Source organism: Bolinopsis microptera, chromosome 7 (assembly GCF_026151205.1).
Source record: "Bolinopsis microptera isolate Bmic1 chromosome 7, MBARI_Bmic_1.0, whole genome shotgun sequence".
Classification (NCBI taxonomy): Eukaryota; Metazoa; Ctenophora; class Tentaculata; order Lobata; family Bolinopsidae; genus Bolinopsis; species Bolinopsis microptera.
In genome coordinates, this window is record NC_087078.1 from 423701 (window position 1) to 444828 (window position 21128).

The window sequence follows — 21128 nt, forward strand, 5'->3', positions numbered from 1 at the left end:
GAAAAATTTAACGATTACTTCTCAAACATCGCTCCTAAAATTAAGTCTGAAATTAGTAGTAGGACCACTTTTGATCCTGGTGGAACCCATAGCACACTTCGCAACGCCACTCCAAGTAGTATTTACTTAAAGCCAGTCACTGCCACAGAAATTCAGGACGTCATAAACCTGCTTAAGAATAAAGCCACACTAGACACTAAAATTGAACCTCTAAAAATCGCTAACAGCTGTCCCAGTTTTACTAGTGTACTAGCCCACGTTGTCAACAGTTCTTTTGAACAGGGGATCTTTCCACAGGCTTTGAAAGAAGCGAAGGTGGTCCCAATTCACAAAGGTGGATCTAAATCTGACATAAAAAATTACAGGCCAATATCTCTTCTTGCTTCTTTCTCTAAAGTATTTGAAAAGCTAATGCATAACCGAGTTATAAGTTTTTTAGATAAATACAGCATACTATGTGAAAACCAATACGGTTTTCGCCCGGGTAGGTCTTGTGAACATGCTCTTCTCAACGCAAAAGACACCATTCTTAATTCAATGTCCAAAAAGCAGGTAACTTTACTTCTTTTAATCGACTTCAGCAAAGCTTTCGACCTTGTGGATCATTCCATACTCTTGCGCAAGCTGGACCATTACGGCATAAGGGGTCAAGCCTTAAACTGGTTTAAGTCATATCTCACTAACAGGAAACAGTTTGTATCAATTGGCTCGTCAAAATCTTCAACCAACCAAATTTTATACGGCGTGCCTCAAGGGTCAATATTAGGACCTTTACTTTTTATAATCTACATAAACGACCTACCTCAAATATCAGATATAGCAAATTTCATTATGTACGCAGATGATGCCAACATCTTCCTGATAGGAGAAAATCTTAATGAAGTTTACGATAAACTAATAACTCTTAGCGATGCTTTAGTTAAATGGGTAGATAATAATGGTTTAGCTCTAAATCTTAAAAAAACGAATTATATGATCTTCTCTCGACAAAGAAATCTTAATTATCGTGATGTGGCAATTTCTGGTGTCACAATTGAGAGAAAAACAGAAGCCCGTTTTTTAGGAGTTATAATAGATGATAAACTAAACTGGTCCCATCATATTTCTGCCATGAAAATGAAAATGTCCAGATACATAGGAGTCATGTACAAACTTAAAAAATATCTGCCTCTCGAAGCACGTCTTCAAATTTATCAAAGTTTTGTGCAGTCACACCTTAATTATTGCAGCCTTGTATGGGGTTTTGCTGCCAAGTCTCATATTGAATCGCTTTTTGTAAAACAGAAAATGGGCCTTCGAGCAGTATTACCTGGTTTCGTCAATTACTGGTACAAGGACGGTATCCCCCCAGCAAGTACCAAGTCTGGCTTTTATTCACATAAAATATTGACAGTACACAGTATCATTGTAAAGAACGCACTCATTTTAATGCATAAATTGAAAAACTTTCCTAATCTAGTACCATTGTCTCTCAAGAAAACAATTCCCAAAAGTGCACCATTATTTAATACTAACCTGGATTCTATTCTCACTACACAATGGTCAGAAAAGTATGGTCAACACCCTTACAACAACTCAGTATTTTTTAAAGGTCCATTATTAGCAATAAACCGATATAATGTTGCAGCAACTTCCCCGCCGAGTCTATTTAACCTGAACATTTACAAAACTTGTATAAAAACTATGCTCATCGATCAGCAAAATGAAAACATCGAAGACGATTGGCCTAATTTCATGTTATATTGTATAACAGGACTAAGAAAATCAAAGCGTAACATAAACCAAAATGCCGATAATAACCTTGTCTCTACATCTTAGATTATATGCACACACTTATGCATCACTCAATAAACGTCGCATATCTCATCAATTACACTGCCAACATAGGACATTCTTTTTTATCGCCGCGATTTCAAATCAAGTTACAAATTCTACAAATTTTGAAGTGCTCAGTCTTGTTTTACTTTTCTTATCTTTACCTATTAACCATTGGAAAATAAAACTTTAAATTATAAACCTTCATTGCATACTTTACCGGTAGAATCTAAATTGAATAGTTTGAGATTTCCTTTACATTTTATATTTATGCATGTGCCCCACGGGGATGAATTTCTTATTACCATTGATATTATATATATTTTTTTTGAGTAAACATTGGCTGGTACCACGGGCCAGTCCCCAACAAAAAAAAAGTCTTCATACAGGGAGCAGGTCCGGAGGACGTGTACCTCATCTTCGATGATGGGGTCGAAGAATGGCATTTCTGCGAAATTTTCGAGCATGTCCATGTCCTCTGTTGAGCAAGCTTTACATATCCGAGGTACGATCTGGTTTCTTTTGTGGGTTCCATGACGTCCTGTCTCAATATTGAAATTGTGTGAGCTTGATCTGAATTGAGCCAGCTTTTTGGATTCAGCGTGCGACAGATTCATATTGAGGTACTGCTCATAGCCAAAACTCATCTTTATGGTGTTGTAGAACGTTAGTTTCTTGTTGTTCCATCTCTCAGTGTTCCATATCTGCCTGAAGTTGGAACGCATCGCTTCTTTGATTTGTGAAGGTGAGAGTTTTAGATGATGTCCATTGGGTTGGTTTAGAACCGACCGTGCGGTCTCGATGTTGGTGTTCCAAGAAAGACTGAGGCTGCGTTGCTCTTTGAAGGCATGTCGCACAAGACTGTTAGATCCAGCTTTCTCCATTTTATCTAATCTTTCCCAGTAGTTATACACTTGGGATGATAGCTCTATCGCCAAAGGGTAGCGTCCTGTGTCACCCCAAATTGCCGCATTTGATGTTTGTTTATTGACGTTGAGAGTCCACTTGAGAAACGAGATGTGAAGTTTTTCTATTGGATCTTGCCTGATCTGTTTTAGGTTGGGAAAGTTACCCGATGAGAAGGCACCCATGAAGTATGTCTGAGGGAGCCAAATCTGGCATCCATAAGAGACTACTGGGACAATAAGTGCATCGAAGAGTTTAAATATTATCTCTTTCCTTATGTGTCGTAAGTCTATCATGCTTTTAAGCGAAAAATAACTCCGAAGTCCTTTCTGCCTAAGTTTGGACTGTGCGACCTTCAGGGATCCTGTCAGAGTGAAAGTCATTCCTAGGTACGTGTACTCACGAACTGAGTCGATCGGTGTTAAACCAAAAGCGAAGGTCTTGCTGTCTTTGAGTATACGACCAGCGCGGTTGAACACCATGATAGCGGTTTTAGACATGTTGACCACTAGGCCCCACTCCTGACAGTAGGCGTACAGAACAGAGAGCATTTTATGCAGACTTTCAGGATTCAAAGCCAGAAGTACTAAGTCATCAGCCCAGAGCAGATGTGTCACCTTGATGGAGTTAATGATGGGCACTTCGATGTTATCTAGCTCGTTCAGTTCTTCGGAGAGGGCATGTACGAAGCATTTGAACAGTTCCGGGGACATGGGATGCCCTTGTTCAGTCCACAGAGGACGTCAATCTTCTCAGAGAGCTTGTTGAGGAGTTTTATTTTTGCAGATGAATGGGTGTACATGTGTTCCATACAATTGAAAAATCGCCCTTGAACTCCTAGTTTCCAAAGTTTGTAGAGTAGCGCTTCCCTACAAACAGTGTCAAAAGCCTTTGCATAGTCTACAAAGCAAGAGAAGACTCGTTTCTTTTCGACTTTAACATATTTTTCAATGCATGTTGAGAGCGTTAGTATGTGATCTGCTGTTTGAGCACCCTTGCAGAAACCCAATTGGTTTGGAGTATCAGGGTTCACTACGGATCTAAATTCAATTAGTCGGTTGAGCAAAATTCCCGCAAAGAGTTTTCCCAAGTTGCTGGCCACTGCTATCGCACGGTAGTTGTTTGGGTCATAAACATTACCCTTTTTATGTAGCGGAGTCACGACAGATGTGCTCCACGGGTAGACACCAAATGACAGACATTGGTTGAATAGGTGCAACACAGCTGATTGCATGTTATTTCCCGATGATTTTAGGAACTCATTAGATATCATATCTTCGGACACTGCCTTATTTTTTTTAAGCGTCCTGATGTTGTTACACAGCTCTTCAGAAGAGATATCATGGTCGAGAATTTCCGTAATGCTTGATTGCGTGGTGTCTTTTACCATCTCGTTTTGTAGCCCTGTGATTTTTAGGTTGTCCATAGATGGTTTGCTGTAAAGATCTTTGAAGAATTTACAGAAATTGAACATATCAAACACGTCCAGCGTACTGTCTTTAGTTTTCATCTGTTTGAGTCTCTTGAATCTCCCCCAGTTGACATTTTTGCCTGACTCAATGTCTCTGCAGAGTTCTTCAATGAAGGCAGACCTCTTCGACTTGATGAGTTTCCTATAAGATCGACGCGTATCGTAGTACAATTCCCTGAGATATTGACTTGATGGGTTTTTCCCGTATGATTTAGCCAGCCTATTAAGCTCCCGTTTGCTGTTGATGCATGACCCATCAAACCATGGGGATTTTGGCTTCATCCGGTGCCTTTTGACTCTGTTCTTACTTCCTGGTTTCGGTTTGGTTTGCGAGTTGGATTTTTTCGGCAAAACCGTGCCCGCTAATTCCTGGTACAGAGAGACGAGATTACTATTAAGTTCGAGTACGTCGTTTTTATTGTTGCAACGGGTTGCCGATATCCTGGTTATCTTCGTTTGGAATTCCGGAGAATTTTGAGCAGCCAGAAAGTTGAAGTGAGTCCCTTCGTCTTCGTTGTTCCATTTGTATTTAGTGGGCGCATCTTCAAGAGAATCGAGAAGATCTGACGTATCAATTGTGGAGTTAGTACACTTCAAGTCACAAATGTAGGGTTTGTGATCAGAGTGCTTGTTCAGCTCAAGGATTTTAAAAGAAAGTACCGCTTCTTTGAGGTCAGGGGTAGCTGCCATGTAGTCAACTACACTGCATCCATTATAGTTGACAGATGTGAACTCTCCAAAGATGTCCCCTAAAGTACATCCATTGAGAATTTGGAGTTTGTTACACGCCAGGAAGTCCAGTAAAAGAGATCCCCTGGCATTGACTATTTGGTCCTTACTGGCTCTTTCAGTGGTTCCAGGGTAACTTGCTGTATTGAAGTCTTCAGGATCTGAATCGGGCTCGAGTTCTTCTGCAGCAACGTTACGGTTCCCTGTACGAGCATTCAGGTCTCCAACCAGCAGGATCTCACCCATATTTGGATTCTGTGCTCTGAACTCCATGATTTGCTCTAGAGTGGTCATTTGGGGGTTTGGTCCACTCCCTTTGGCTTTACGTTTGGCTTTGTATGAAGACTGTTCCGGAGAGTCGTACACATTAATAATGGTGAATTTGCAGTCGTCTTGCGGAAAAATTGTCACGGCTTGGAAGTCAGGGCAACCTGTATTTAACCTTTTCACTTTTCCTGAGAGTGAGCGGTGAATTCCGATACAGATACCTCCTGAGCGAGAGTCCTTTCTAGTGCTATTGAAGCATTCATAGTTAGGTAGGAAAAATTCTCGCTTCGTTTCCTGGAGACAAAATATTGAGCTCTGCAGCAGCACGTCTACAAAATCCTTGTCATCCGTTTTTGGTCCCTCCTTACTTGTCATAGAATCGTGGACATTCCATGATAGTATTGGGAGATCCTTGAAGACGGTCACGTGGTCTCTAAAATGTGCAGATGCGTTTTCACTCATTTGTGTTTTTTTTATTTGTGCGTCGAGATAGGTTAAGTTTAGTTTCGCGGTCTCGGTTCAAACCAAGGGATCTTTGTAGCGCATCTTTAAGGAGGAGCCAAGCTTTCCTTTTGCCTCCTTCGGACAGGAAGATGGTCACACCGTGACTATCAGTTCCTCTAGTTATGTATCCGCCTAACTGATCGTTGCTTGAGGTGAAAATGCGGTCGCCGTACTTTATCCTTGAATCTCTTCTCAAGTTCGAAATGAAGGATGATAGACGATCATTGACGATTCGGATCGTCTCGTTAAGGTTAGGATAACCAGGGACAGGGATAATAAGGGATATACAGATCTTTGCTTCTGTTGATTCCAGGAGTTTGTATATGACTTGTTTGTATTTAGAAAGCAGATCATCGGCACTGGTCCTCTGCCAGAAGATGTCCTGGTGTCCTACATGTAGGAGTACAATCTCAGGTTTTAAGTTCCGCACTTTGGATAGTAGACTGCCCTTTGTAAGGATGTCGTCAACTGAGAACGCTCTGTACTTGTTTATGTCAAACTGTCCACTGAATCTGTCGCTATCGAAATCATCGAAGAGGTCGTCGTATACAATTAGGCACTTCCTCTTGTGGGGTGCTTGGGTAGCACCTGACCGCCGGGGCTGAAGAACATTGGTATTCACGCGCACGGGGTGATTGGTATTTAGTTTTACTTTAAGAGGTGCTTTGTCGTTGACTTTAGCTTTGTTTTCGATCATAACACTGACCTCTGTCGGAGTGGGTGTACAATGTTGAACTTGCTGCGCTATTTCTTGGTCTTTGAGTATTTCATTCATCTCAGGGTTTAGATTACCTTTTATGGGTATTGTGAGAGTGTCAGGGGATGGTGTTTTTAACACCGGTATCGCTTGAGGAGGCACTTCAATCACGTCATCACATTCCCACACATCAGTTGTCTCACATATCTCTATTTCTTCTTCGCTAAAAATAGTATTGCTTGGCGGTGGCAAAACAGTTGCCTCCTCCGTTTCTTCCTCAACCACGTGAACATTCGACTTTTTATCTCTAGCTTTTGAGTACCTATGATCAAGGTTGATGGTAGATCTTTGGATGTTTGCTAACCAGCAATTTTTCCTAACAAATGCAGTCTGAATATTAGAGATAATATAAATATTAGAGATAATACAACATTTCCCCGGTACCCCGACAAATGCAGTCTGAATATTAGAGATAATATAAATATTAGAGATAATACAACATTTCCCCGGTACCCCGACAAATGCAGTCTCAATATTAGAGATAATATAAATATTAGAGATAATACAACATTTCCCCGGTACCCCGACAAATGCAGTCTGAATATTAGAGATAATATAAATATTAGAGATAATATAAATATTAGAGATAATATAAATATTAGAGATAATATAAATATTAGAGATAATATAAATATTAGAGATAATATAAATATTAGAGATAATATAAATATTAGAGATAATATAAATATTAGAGATAATACAACATTTCCCTTCAGATCAGAGGGTTCAGTCATGAGGGTCTGACAAAAACAAAACCATTAATAATGGAGGAACGCTCCATGACTGTTGCCTTACTCTTTCCTATTAGCGAGGATATTACCTGCTTATATTCTAATGATATGTTTGATGAAGGAGAAGGTGATACACATGCAAATAACACGTGATACTATTTGCAGGAGAAGGTGATGAAGCAAGACCCATCCTCTCTAGCTGAGCTCCCTCAACTAACTGGCTCCCAACTAAACGCTCTCCTCACTCTCTTCGTGGCAGGTAACGTGAACTAAACACTACTACTGGTACTAGTACTACTCTGTTATTAGACCAGCACGTGAATTACTGAACACTACTACCTTGCTACTACTCGTAGCAGGGTACTACTACCTTGCTACTACTCTGTGAACTGAACACTACTACCTTGCTATGTTATTAGACCAGCACGTGAACTGAACACTACTACCTTGCTACTACTCTGTTATTAGACCAGCACGTGAACTGAACACTACTACCTTGCTAATACTCTGTTATTAGACCAGCACGTGAACTGAACACTACTACCTTGCTACCACTCTGTTATTAGACCAGCACGTGAACTGAACACTACTACCTTGCTATTACTCTGTGAACTGAACACGTATTACTGTATAAGTATTAAACCAGCGCACTGCCGATAGTTTCTCGTGGGAAAATGAAAATTAGGCTAAGTCGAAGACAAGGTATCACTCAATAAACTACCCCGGGTTGAGTGAATATGGGGCGGTATTCTAGAGGTGTTTATACTTTTATAAACTGATAAACCCATAAACTTCTTCAGTTTCAAACAAAAACATATTACGTTTAGGCATTTAAAATCAAGCTGAGTTTGAACGAATTGAATTAGCAGCTAAGCAGCTTTCAAACTGATTCGTGAATAATGAGTTTCCGGATCGCGAATTATAGGACTGCACCCGATATTAGCCAAGTTTGTTATTAAGTAAAGTAAAGTAAAATTAATTAATTAAATTAATTACAGCTGGAGCTCTACCAGAAGATAAAGTCCCGAAGAGCAGTGAGATCTTCACTCTGGAGGAACTGCAGAAGTCGGGACAGTATACTAGCGACCAAGGTAATACAATTTACTGTAATTAATTAATGATAAATTTAAATAAAGTCAGCTGTCTGACTTTTAAAACTATTCAGTAAGGTTCATTGATTCAAACTTACCCCCTAAAATATTCAGTAAATATTCAGTTAACTTATGTTCCCTCTGCTAACCCCTGTGTTACCATAGTAACCAGTTCCCCGTGTTACCATAGTAACCAGTTCCCCGTGTTACCATAGTAACCAGTTCCCCGTGTTACCATAGTAACCAGTTCCCCGTGTTACCATAGTAACTATAGTTCCCCGTGTTACCATAGTAACCAGTTCCCCGTGTTACCATAGTAACCAGTTCCCCGTGTTACCATAGTAACCAGTTCCCCGTGTTACCATAGTAACCAGTTCCCTGTGTTACCATAGTAACCAGTTCCCCGTGTTACGGTAGTAACCAGTTCCCCGTGTTACCATAGTAACCAGTTCCCCGTGTTACCATAGTAACCAGTTCCCCGTGTTACCATAGTAACTATAGTTCCCCGTGTTACCATAGTAACCAGTTCCCCGTGTTACCATAGTAACTATAGTTCCCCGTGTTACCATAGTAACTAGTTCCCCGTGTTACCATAGTAACCAGTTCCCCGTGTTACCATAGTAACCAGTTCCCCGTGTTACCATAGTAACTAGTTCCCCGTGTTACCATAGTAACCAGTTCCCCGTGTTACCATAGTAACCAGTTCCCCGTGTTACCATAGTAACTAGTTCCCCGTGTTACCATAGTAACCAGTTCCTTCTCCCAGCTGCAAGTCTGCTGACAGGAAATATATCTTTCCACCCTAACGCTGGACTATACGGAGGAGTACCTGGAGGGGTACCTGGCGGGGTACATGGCGGAGTGCCAGGGACACATCAAACATCTCTCGCGCCAGGTTACCATAGCAACTTGTTCATGATACTATTTGTTAAATAATGCAAATCTTTAAGAATTCTGATGCTCTAGTAGTAATTTATAATAACAATAAAACCCTAACAGGGTTGGTGTACACCAACAAACAGGGAGGCTCTCCTCTGGGACCCGCTCAACAAGGGGGCTCCCCCCTGAGTCCTGGTCAAACTGCCCCTCCAGCCCCTCCCGCGCCAGTTAGTTCACTTCTACTCCCTCCAGCCCCTCCCGCGCCAGTTAGTTCACTTCTTACTGTCTTGTAATATCTTAGCATTAGCTTAATTACACTTAAATAAGTAATGTTATCAAGCAACGTGTCCGTATAACCTCTCTAACCAGATAACTCTCCTAGAATGCGCCTAGAGCGCCTCTTCCACCACCTGCCCCTCCAGCTCCCAGACCACCTAATGCGCCTCCTCCACCGACCGCTCCACCCGCTCCTCGCCCTCCCAACGCACCTGCCATAGGTAGGTAACCACTAACCATGAGACCATGGTAACATAAGTTACGTAAACAACGTAAACTAACTTTTACATTTACAGCAAAGTTTTCTTTATTTGATTATATTATATTATATTATTAAAGTACTATTCTAATTGCAGGTCGGACAGCGCCCCCTGCGCCTCCTCCACCTAATGCACCTCCTAATGCGCCTCCCCCGCCGCCCCCTCCACCCGCAGCACCCCCCGTCCTGGATTCACGTATGATGGCTGGCAAACAGACTCCTGGAGGACCACCACCCCCTCCAGCACCCCCGGGAGCTTTTGTACCCAGAGGCAGATTGGAGGACCTCAAGAACAGAAAAGGTAGGTAGCCATTTAAAAAACTGTAAACAAAGGCTGGTAGCTGCAGTACTAAATAATGAATGTTTTGGATGATAGTAAAGGGGGTTGCACAGAGACAATAATCTTAGGGCCAAGGATGAAGGATTTAGGTTGTCTATGATTCTGGTTCTTTGCGGAAAAGTATAATAGTATTACAAGGTCTACAAGGTTTATAAGGTTTACAGTAGGATTAAGTAACCTAAATAGTTAGCTACTGCAATTGAAGCGGCTTTAAGCAACGCTATACAGTACTATGCAGACTACCATTGTAAAATGAATTGTACCAAGCGAGTCGTAACCAGGCAACCAAAACCAAATTCTAATCCTCTAAATCATAAAGCAGCTCAAAGTGAATTTATTCTGAGTTCGTCACATTATCGTCAATGAAGGGTTCTATAAAAGAGGTTTAAACTTGTGTAACCGTCAGGAAGGAAAGCCAGAAACAACACGGTGATAAAAAAGAAAACTCTAACATTCGGTCCTACCAAGCCTTTAAAGGTATTTAATTGGGCAAAGCTGCCCGATGCTAAAGCTGCTAACTGTATCTGGAAAGATATCGACGAAATCGATGTGAGTGTTTTATAATTATAGGGGTTATACTCTGAAATTTTGTGTGCTTTATTATTCGGTTTATTTCAACTTATCAAAGTTTAACGTTTACTAATAAGGGCTATTCTCAGATGGTTACGATGTTGAATTTAGATGAGATTGATGAACTTTTCCAGTCCAAAAAATCTGTTAAGGTAAGATTTTAATTGTTATCGTTATTTAACTTGCTGTCCGTTAATACTTAATACTTTAATATAACGTATTAATATCTCTAGTCGTATTGTATTTTGTTGCTATTTTTGTGATAAATGAAACTACAAGTTAGAAGTTAAGTTATCAAGCATCTTAAATAGTCTCAAATATGAATACCATGCAATTCAGGTTCAAATATCATTAAATAACACTTCTCAAATAGATACAGTCGATATATTACAAAATAAATAACACCATAAAAACGTTAACTAAAATGGAACAATGTCTTCCGGAAACCCTTTCCTTCTTAATAAAAGTTCACAAACGATAAAAACAATCAACAACGCAACATACATAAATAACATTACCTTAATGGTAGTACTACTATGGCAAAGTCACCATGGTAACCTTACTGCTAAGTTACCATGGTAACCTTACTGGTAAGTCCACAGTTAAAAGAAACCTGAGCATCACATCGCACGGCGACAAAAATGAATTTACAGCCGTTCAGGCTGTATTCTCGGAATAAATGAGCTAAACTAGAACTAAAGCTGGAACTAGAACTAAACAAGAGCTAAAATAGAACTAGATCGTCCTTATAACTTAACCAGCCCGCGGTCTGAAGAAGAATCCTGCTAACTCGTCCTGTGTGCTCTCAGTTCCATGTTCCACTGCACGTTTAACGTTGTCATGGTAACTCTCGGCGTTGTCATGGTAACTGTTATAGAGCTCAGCAGATCGTTTTCCGCCAGGTTTGAAGAAGAATCCAGCTGCTGCATCTTCAGAAGATTCTGTTCCTTGCTCACTTACACCGCGTTTGATGTTGTTATGGTAACGTCTCAGCGTTGTTATGGTAACGGTTCTCCGCGCTTCTCCCTCCCCTCGGTCTGAAGAAGAAAGCATCCTGGGGTCCCTCAGTTGCACTTTCAGCTACCGCTCTCTTTGCTTTGATCAAATGTAGGGGGTTTTTCGGCTTCATGAAGAAGCCTCTTGCAGCAGCAGCAGCTTGCAGCTTGTCAACCACTTGTTGAAGTGAGTTAGGTAGCTCAGCAGCTGGTTGAAGTGGTAGCTCAGCGGATCTCTTGCCGTATTTTTCTGGTTTGAAGAAGAAAGCTGCAGCTCTGTCCTCTGAAGTCTCCGTCCCCTCCTCTCCGGCTGCTCTCTTGTGTTCAGGTTTCCAGAAGAATCCAGACTGGTTGTCTATCGCTAGAATGCTTCCAGCTGAACTGATCGGAGCAGCATCTAGCTGTGAGATGAGGGCTAGGAGGAAAGCAGGAATCAGGAACATGTCGTCAATATATCCAGTAGAGATAGTAAAGTTGCTTGATAGTTGTTATCGAAACTGATGGTTTTCCATCCTGCCCCCTCATACTTATACCTTCCCGCACGGCTGGACGGGCCAGTGCCCTGCCCAATGGGCCGTCTCTTTGTAATGCACGAAAATACCCCGCCTCTCCGAGGCCCAGTTCCCGGACCTGCAGCTGCAGCTAATTGATTGCAACAACCTGGATGGTGCATGTTCATTAGCACTACGTCAAGTTTACTATAATTAGCAGCGTCGTAATGTCAACTGATAGGCGCGGATACAGACTATCCAACATGATCACATGCCAACTCACGTTGTTATGGTTACAAACTCACGTTGAGCGCAACACATGCAGCTCCTGGAAACAAACTCGCTACATCCGGACCAGTACATGATGAAAACAATTCTGAAAAGGTGCTAATGAGCACAAAGGAACACTGCTCCTTCATAATATCATCAGCTGGGCTGTATCCAGGGGAACGGTGATTAGCTTCAACAATGAGACACCTCATCTTGATACACAGTTTTCATGGTAACCTCATCTTGATACGGAGTGGAGACTGCTCCTTCATAATATCTTAAACTGTAGACAGCTCATAAAAAGAGGGTTAGGACCCAAATGAGCTCTCAGTCCGTCACAATGCTCCCCAAATCACGTCACCGTGTCCCTTACAAACCCACAGATGCGTCATTTTATCAGACTCCCATATGTTGTTACCATAGCAACTAGACTCTCACATGTTCGACAGCTCACCGGTTCGCTCTGTTACTCACCTTATTTCAGTATTGTTTCTAAGTGCCGCCCGCCCCATTATAGGGTGAAGGTAGGATTACTAACTGCTCAGACACGCTCCCTGTACTGCAACTGAATTAGCTCCCTTCCGCCAACCGCCACATTCCGGAAACATGCCGTTCTGAGCAGTACGTTACCATAGCAACTAGACTCTCACATGCTGTTCTGAGCAGACAGCCACTTATCACTGATTTCATCAAAACAAACCAACTTGGTGCCCTACCCCAGCACCCAACAATTTGGAACATTCTAATCCTATTATGAAGTACGAACCATGTGGCGAACTTTAAGGTTTCCGCATTAGTTTCCGCATTAATATTAATGGTTCATTTTATGGCTGCAATATCTTTTGGAGGAAATAACTTGCTTCATGAAATAAAACGTATGTATACAAAGAAAAGACAGGAATAAGTTTTGTTTTTAATTCATTTTTCGACTTTGTACAAGTATGTATTTACAAATTATTTACAAATTATTTACAAATTCCGGTAAAATCCGGGGCCGGACCGAGGTCCGTATTCTGAAAATCCAATTCTGAGTCCGTTGTCTGAAAGTTTGTAGTTTTAAAGTCCGTAGTCTGAAAACAGCATCTGAAAGTTTAGTAACCATGGTAACTGAAAGTTTAGTATTCCTCTTCTCCCTCTTCTCCTTCTGCTTCAATAGAGTCAACACCAACCTCTTCGTAGTCCTTCTCCAGAGCAGCCAGATCCTCCCTCGCCTCGGAGAACTCTCCCTCTTCCATTCCCTCTCCTACATACCAGTGGACAAAGGCTCTCTTGGCATACATGAGATCGAACTTGTGATCCAGACGGGCCCAGGCCTCAGCGATGGCAGTGGTGTTGGACAACATACACACAGCTCTCTGAACCTTGGCAAGATCACCTCCGGGAACAACTGTTGGGGGCTGGTAGTTGATGCCAACCTTGAATCCAGTGGGACACCAGTCGACGAATTGGATGGTTCTCTTGGTCTTGATGGTAGCAATGGCAGCGTTGACGTCCTTGGGGACAACATCTCCTCTGTAAAGGAGACAACAAGCCATGTACTTGCCGTGTCGGGGATCACACTTCACCATCTGGTTGGCAGGCTCAAAGCAGGCGTTGGTGATCTCAGCAACAGAGAGTTGCTCGTGGTAGGCCTTCTCAGCTGAGATAACTGGAGCATAGGTCACCAGAGGGAAGTGGATCCTGGGGTAGGGAACCAAGTTGGTCTGGAACTCTGTCAGGTCAACATTCAGGGCACCGTCAAATCGGAGGGAAGCAGTAATGGAGGAGACAATCTGTCCCATGAGCCTGTTGAGGTTGGTGTAGGTGGGTCTCTCAATGTCCAGGTTCCTGCGGCAAATGTCGTAGACAGCCTCGTTGTCGACCATGAAAGCACAGTCTGAGTGCTCGAGAGTGGTGTGGGTGGTGAGGACAGAGTTGTAGGGTTCCACGATAGCAGTGGAAACTTGAGGGGAGGGGTAGATGGCGAACTCGAGCTTGCTTTTCTTGCCGTAGTCCACACTCAGTCTTTCCAGTAGAAGAGAGGTGAACCCGGATCCGGTACCTCCACCGAAGGAGTGGAAGACAAGGAATCCCTGGAGTCCAGTACACTGGTCAGCTAGTTTTCTGATCCTATCCAGGCAGAGATCAACAATCTCCTTTCCAATAGTATAGTGACCACGAGCGTAGTTGTTAGCAGCATCCTCCTTGCCAGTGATGAGCTGCTCGGGATGGAAGAGCTGTCTGTAGGTTCCAGTCCTCACTTCGTCTACAACAGTTGGCTCCAGATCAAGGAACACCGCCCTAGGGACGTGCTTACCAGCTCCGGTCTCACTGAAGAAGAGAATATTGTTAATTATGAGCGATTAACTTAGCAAAGATGTCAAAATTAGTATTATTTGAAAACAAAACAATTCTATCAATGAAAAGTTGCAAGAACAGGAGAATCCATGATAATCTTATTTTCGAGCCACATGTACTTAGAATCCGATCTGACTGAGCTGCGATATATTGAGGCCCAAGGTTGTTAAATACGTATTAGGAGGGAATACGTATTGGAATACGAATACGTATTAATCCTCGAAAATTGACGTATTACGAAAAGGTGTGGCTTGAAGTTGAAATTGATCGCGGACGGTCTTTAAATTCTGAACATCAAAATCATTAAATATGTATTAATATGTAATTGATAATTTCGCAAAAAATGTTAGCTTATCGAATTATCCATGAAATTTTATTACAAATTTAAGTTATCATGTATAACTGCACTCCTTTAATGCATGATCAATGATGAGGGTGGCGCGCAGCTGTATAAATGTTTAATTTTGACAAATCAGCGTATTACGGCGTATTATGGCGTATTCGTGGACGTATTTAACAATCCATAGAAATTACCGTATTACGGCGTATTACGACGTATTCTTTATTAGAACCGAATACGTCGTATTCTTTCACGAAAATTTGACGTATTTAACAACCTTGTTGAGGCCGAGCAAATTGTTATGAGTTAAACTATGGGACGTAGATCTACTAAACTATTAATTACCTAAAGAAAGTGTTAAAAGAGTCGTCCCCTCCGCCGATGGTCTTGTCAGAAGGCATCTGACCATCAGGCTGGATACCGTGCTCCAGGCAGTAGAGTTCCCAGCAAGCATTACCAATCTGTACTCCAGCTTGACCGAGATGAACTGAGATGCACTCACGCTGAAATAACACGTGTTAGTTGCCATGGTAACAGCACGGACGAGTATGATATGGTTTACAAGTCAAGTGTAAGTTTAGCTGGAATCGCAAAGTTAAATTCTTTAAAACTAAAAGTCTAAAATATCGGTAGAAAGACGGACATTATAGATTTAATTTAAGAAAGAAGCAAATATAACTTACCATTTTGAATTAAGAAATCGTTTCTTGCTTAGAGTAAGGAATAGCAAATGTCAGAAATGAATACTCCCTCAACTCCATCCCAGCTTAAGTACGAACACAGAGTTTGTTTGCGTGCAATCATTGCCATAGTAACGGCAACTACTGTCATGCATTATTGAATCCTCTCCCTGGATCACAGGACGATAAGAGGCAGCGTGGCAAGCACTGAGTGCAGCAGAACTGCGTCACGTGACCAGCATGCAGCTCTCTGATTGGTCAGTTTGAGTCACGTGACAGGAGAACTGCTTGCCTGGCCGTTCTAACGTTACTTGTAATTTGAGCGCAGTGTCTAGTAACGGTCAGTAAGCACTGTTTTGCTTGTCCAACTGTCAATATAGCTGGGAACAGTCTCTCTTCCAGAAAAACTATCTATTAATAACTTGATATAAAGAAACACTGTCGTTACCATGACAACTGTACAGTTCTCCATTTTGACCCATTTCTCGAAAACACGTACCGAATCAATATTGTGCGGTGAGCACTTAAGCTAGTGTAATGAGTGACATGATAAATTGAGGTAAGAGAACCTAGTGGCCAGTCATGTGGAAACAAGTCACTTCATCCACAATAATTAACAGCAGCAGCAGCCAATAATTGAAACAGTGAACCGTTGTCATGGTAACGACAGTGTTGTCATGGTAATAGTTAACCACATTACTAATGCAGCTATCCAACCAAACGCATCTCAACCTAATAACGATGTGGTTTAGGCGCTAATCAACAATCAGATTATAAAACGGTGATAGATGTGATTGCGCTCTGCATTTACTGCATTCAACATTTTATTGGGTTTGTTTTTATTCGGGTATTATTGAATTCTACGCTTTTTTTTTACAAGAAACCAGTTACCAAGTGACCAGTTTCCTAGTGACCAGTAACCTAGCTACCAGTTACCTAGCAACTCTCTAGTAACTGTACGACATGTTTTGTATCCTCCTCCTTCTCTCCTCCTTCCTTCTAGTTGACTGTAGATCTCTTTCTCACTCTTCTATTTCAACTGAACACAGAGCCTTCTTCTACGCTCCTACTCACGGACCAAGACAATATCGCAGTGTTAGCAACCTGTCACCTAGCAACCAGTTACCTAGCAGCAATGATATCGTTCTGAGAAAGAGAAGTGTGGAGAAGGAATCAACTCGTCACAGCTTCTTCTTTAAACCTCCTCGTGTGAGAGACAATAAAAAGAGAGCTAACAATAAAGTTTATAAAGGAGCCATTTTACCTGCTCGCAGAAAGTTCAGACTTGTATCAGTTGATTTGTCGCTAAGCAACCAGTTACCTAGTAACGATAATGATAGCCAGCCTTCCTCAGAGCTCCAAACATTAGGAGATGTTGTGTTGGAGATGACGAACTCTCCCTCTCCTCCCTCTCCTACCCCTTCTACTGACTCACAGCAATCACACACACTTACAGTGGTGTACTGAGATATTGTCGGGAATACTACCTTATAAGGTAATGTTACCTTGACAACACTTCCATATAAGGTAATGTTACCTTGACAACACTTCCATATAAGGTAATGTTACCTTGACAACACTTCCATATAAGGTAATGTTACCTTGACAACACTACCATATAAGGTGTTACCTGCTAGTCAGGGGTTTGTGTATGTTTGGGGTTTCTTCTGCGGCTGGACTTCATACAGACATTATAATCAGAGAGGGTTTTTTATTGAATTATTGAGATTTTGGATAAGAGTTGTTTTATTGTTGGTTTGTGTTTGATTTTCTTTTTTTCTTCTTTTTAGTTATATTAATGATGATTTTGCGTGACATTTGTTTTTAGTACGGTGTTTTTAAGAGTGAGTTATGGGTTGATTTATTTTAGATTCTTCATAGTGTTCTATAAAACTTAGCAATTTTCATGGTAGAGACTTCAACAATAAGATTTTAGAGTATATTGTTTTTATTTGTTCCACATAAACAATTTCCACGCTAAATAGATAAATATTACTTTATTTTCCATGACGACTTGCATGATCAAAGTTTTCATAGTCCTGAGTTAGACGGTTGCGTAATACTCTGTAACCATGGCAACACGTAATACTCTATTCCAGTCACTGCAAAATAGTGTTAATCGATAATCAGCGGAACAAATTATCTAAAATAAAACCCAAAATAAGAAGCACGTCACTAGATTAATACCAGAATACAGCACGAAATTCGCTGTTTTAACATTTGCAGTACTACCAGCGTGTTAATTAATCCGTCAATTAGATTCGCCGTGAAACTAGTAATGCTATGTAACCATGGTAACACGTGTAATAACATTTAACTTGGTGACGCTATGGAAAAACGTGAGGTATAAATTTAGAAATCCATCGCCGGAACCATCATTTTATTTCTCTATCAAATAGATGTAGAGAATATGATTGGTCACCTTTGCAATTCAGTTATCACGGTCAGCTTTATTGTCAGTCCCACTATCAAAGTAGTGATGCTCTGTAACCATGGTAACAGTCCCACTATCAAAGTAGTGATCTGTAACCATGGTAACAGTCCCACTATCAAAGTAGTGATCTGTAACCATGGTAACAGTCCCACTATCAATTATTAATGCTCTGTAACCATGGTAACAGTCCCACTATCAAAGTAGTGATCTGTAACCATGGTAACAGTCCCACTATCAAAGTAGTGATATGTAACCATGGTAACAGTCCCACTATCAAAGTAGTGATATGTAACCATGGTAACAGTCCCACTATCAAAGTAGTGATCTGTAACCATGGTAACAGTCCCACTATCAAAGTAGTGATATGTAACCATGGTAACAGTCCCACTATCAATTATTAATGCTCTGTAACCATGGTAACAGTCCCACTATCAAAGTAGTGATATGTAACCATGGTAACAGTCCCACTATCAAAGTAGTGCTCTGTAACCATGGTAACAGTCCCACTATCAAAGTAGTGATATGTAACCATGGTAACAGTCCCACTATCAAAGTAGTGCTCTGTAACCATGGTAACAGTCCCACTATCAAAGTAGTGATATGTAACCATGGTAACAGTCCCACTATCAAAGTAGTGCTCTGTAACCATGGTAACAGTCCCACTATCAAAGTAGTGCTCTGTAACCATGGTAACAGTCCCACTATCAAAGTAGTGATCTGACGTTCTTTGCGGTAAAATGCACATAAACAAGAATTGAGAAATACTCGTCATGGCAGAAATGAAGGGGAAATTTATTATTAAATGTTCGGTTCCAAGTTGAGAACTGAGTACTGACAACGGTCTCCTTTGCAAATCTAAATGAGACAGAATTTTGACAGGAAGTCCGTGCTTACACAACGGTAAAATAAACCATTAATTTAATTAGTAAATCTAATAAGTTCTGTTGTATTTTGTAACTTCACCTGTAAACACCTGTTACCATGGTTACCTGTAAACACCTTGTAAACATGTAACTTATCCATCAACTTACAGAAAGACGGTCCGGGAGACGGCAAGAAGAAATCAATCAAAATTATTGATGCTAAGCGTGCACAGGTTAGTCTTGTTATTATAAAGTTATAAGGTTATTGAACCCTCCGTCCCTCCGTCCCTCCGTCCCTCCGTCCCTCCGTCCCTCCTTCCCTGCCATGTCAGCTAAAATATATTTTTAAAAGTTTGCTATCTATCATTCGGTACAAATATAACGAGGGCTATCTACAGAACTTTACGATTCTGATAAAGAAGTTTAAGAAGACGAACGAGGAATTGCTAAGTATTGTAATGAACTGTGATAAAGGAGACGAGATCTCTCTTGACATGTGGGAGCAGGTAATAATAACAAGTTTATTTACTGAGAAAGTTGAAACAAGGATACAGTTTTACCCACCTGATATAAAGATGTAACGATTGTATTTATTGTTGCACGTATTAACTGTAACATGTAACTTGTTGTAAATACTGTTTCATTAACTAAGGTTCTACTCGCAGTTGTTACGGTATGTCCCTACTAAAGAAGAAATACAGTTGCTGACTGATTTAGAAACAGATGAACAAACCCTATCCTCCCTAAGCAGAGCGGACCGGTACTTCCATGGTGCAGCCAGGTAACTGTCACCATGGTTACACGTTGCCATTGTTACATGGCACACCTTACCACGGTTACATGGCGCAACTATATCTTTCAATTTGTCGTGGTCAGCAGTAACTTATAAGAATTACATTTGCATAACTGCAACTGGCAGGGCCAAGCGAAATGTATTTCATGGATCTCAAAATAGTGGCACTGTAATTAAAGTGCTTCTTCATGGAAACTAAATATTGTATCTTCAATATTCATGTTCTTACAAAAGCTTCCACTTCAGTATTTATCACTACGAAGAACGAATCAAAGCTGTAAATTTCAAGAAGAAATTTGATGAGCGGATAAAGAACATATCTCCCAAAATCAGGTGAGATTGGAGTTACCATGGTAACCATTGGCGAGCTATAAAATGTATCCTTGTGTTTGACAAATAGTGTACTATCTGCGTCATTTGTAGGTGACATTTCACAGTCACACTGTTGTCCAGTTATCCTCTGTTGTAGTAACATCTTGACCTATATTGTGGCCCTTAAAGCTATCTTTTTCTTATTTATTATTCTTATTATTTATAAGTTAAACTTAAGTAAAAAGTAAAAAGTATGTAGTAATAATAGCTCTTTGATTTCAACAGCTCAAGTTTTGACATTTCAAAGGCTTATAATATCTACAAGTATTTATATAACAAAGTTAGTGTAACCATGGAAACGTGTTGACACAACATATTATGAAGCTTAACAAGCACATTCCAACTGCTTACTCCTTACTAAATACTTTAGTTTACTAATACGATTCTAGCAACTATTCTGATGAACTGAGACAGAGCTATTTGTCTATTTTATTGAATCAAGTTGGGACAAACTCTAAAGCGAGGGGGTTATCTGAATAGTAGTAGTATTATTGCGATTAAACTACATATTGATTATTAAAACTGCTCAATTTCAGAGCACTAATAAAGGCTTCCACTGAAGTAACATGTAACCATATTAACATATTGTAACCATGGTAACATGTAACCATAGTAACATATTGATTATTAAAACCGCTCAATTTCAGAGCACTGATAAATGCTTCCACTGAAGTAACATGTAACCATGGTAACATGTTACCATAGTAACATATTGATTATTAAAACTGCTCAATTTCAGAGCACTGATAAAGGCTTCCACTGAAGTAACATGTAACCATGGTAACATGTAACCATGGTAACATGTAACCATAGTAACATATTAATTATTAAAACCGCTCAATTTCAGAGCACTGATAAAGGCTTCCACTGAAGTTGTTAAAAGTGAGAAGCTGAAAGAAATGTTAACTTTGATTCTAGGATTCGGCAACTACTTTAACTTCGGAAAACGTGGTAAGCT

At 40.7% G+C, this 21128-nt stretch overlaps 2 protein-coding genes across 2 annotated transcripts in view; one reads left to right on the top strand and one right to left on the bottom strand.

Moving 5' to 3' along the window:
- The window catches only part of LOC134819043 (uncharacterized), a 39709-nt gene that overhangs the window by 14665 nt on the left and 3916 nt on the right, over positions 1-21128 (top strand). The window contains exons 7-19 of the mRNA XM_063828806.1: positions 7346-7439; positions 8179-8271; positions 9038-9166; positions 9271-9377; positions 9533-9647; positions 9783-9986; positions 10432-10574; positions 10685-10747; positions 19176-19238; positions 19404-19511; positions 19671-19786; positions 20045-20131; positions 21018-21121. Coding sequence (XP_063684876.1) covers positions 7346-7439; positions 8179-8271; positions 9038-9166; positions 9271-9377; positions 9533-9647; positions 9783-9986; positions 10432-10574; positions 10685-10747; positions 19176-19238; positions 19404-19511; positions 19671-19786; positions 20045-20131; positions 21018-21121 — 1426 coding nt within the window. The remainder of the gene's footprint in view (positions 1-7345; positions 7440-8178; positions 8272-9037; positions 9167-9270; positions 9378-9532; positions 9648-9782; positions 9987-10431; positions 10575-10684; positions 10748-19175; positions 19239-19403; positions 19512-19670; positions 19787-20044; positions 20132-21017; positions 21122-21128) is intronic.
- On the bottom strand, positions 13253-15864 carry LOC134819044 (tubulin alpha-3 chain). Its single transcript, XM_063828807.1, has 3 exons — positions 15712-15864; positions 15374-15531; positions 13253-14661 (listed from the first exon to the last, which is right to left on the bottom strand). The coding sequence occupies exons 1-3, from the start codon at positions 15712-15714 to the stop codon at positions 13467-13469; spliced, it is 1356 nt and encodes a 451-aa protein (XP_063684877.1). The 5' UTR covers positions 15715-15864; the 3' UTR covers positions 13253-13466.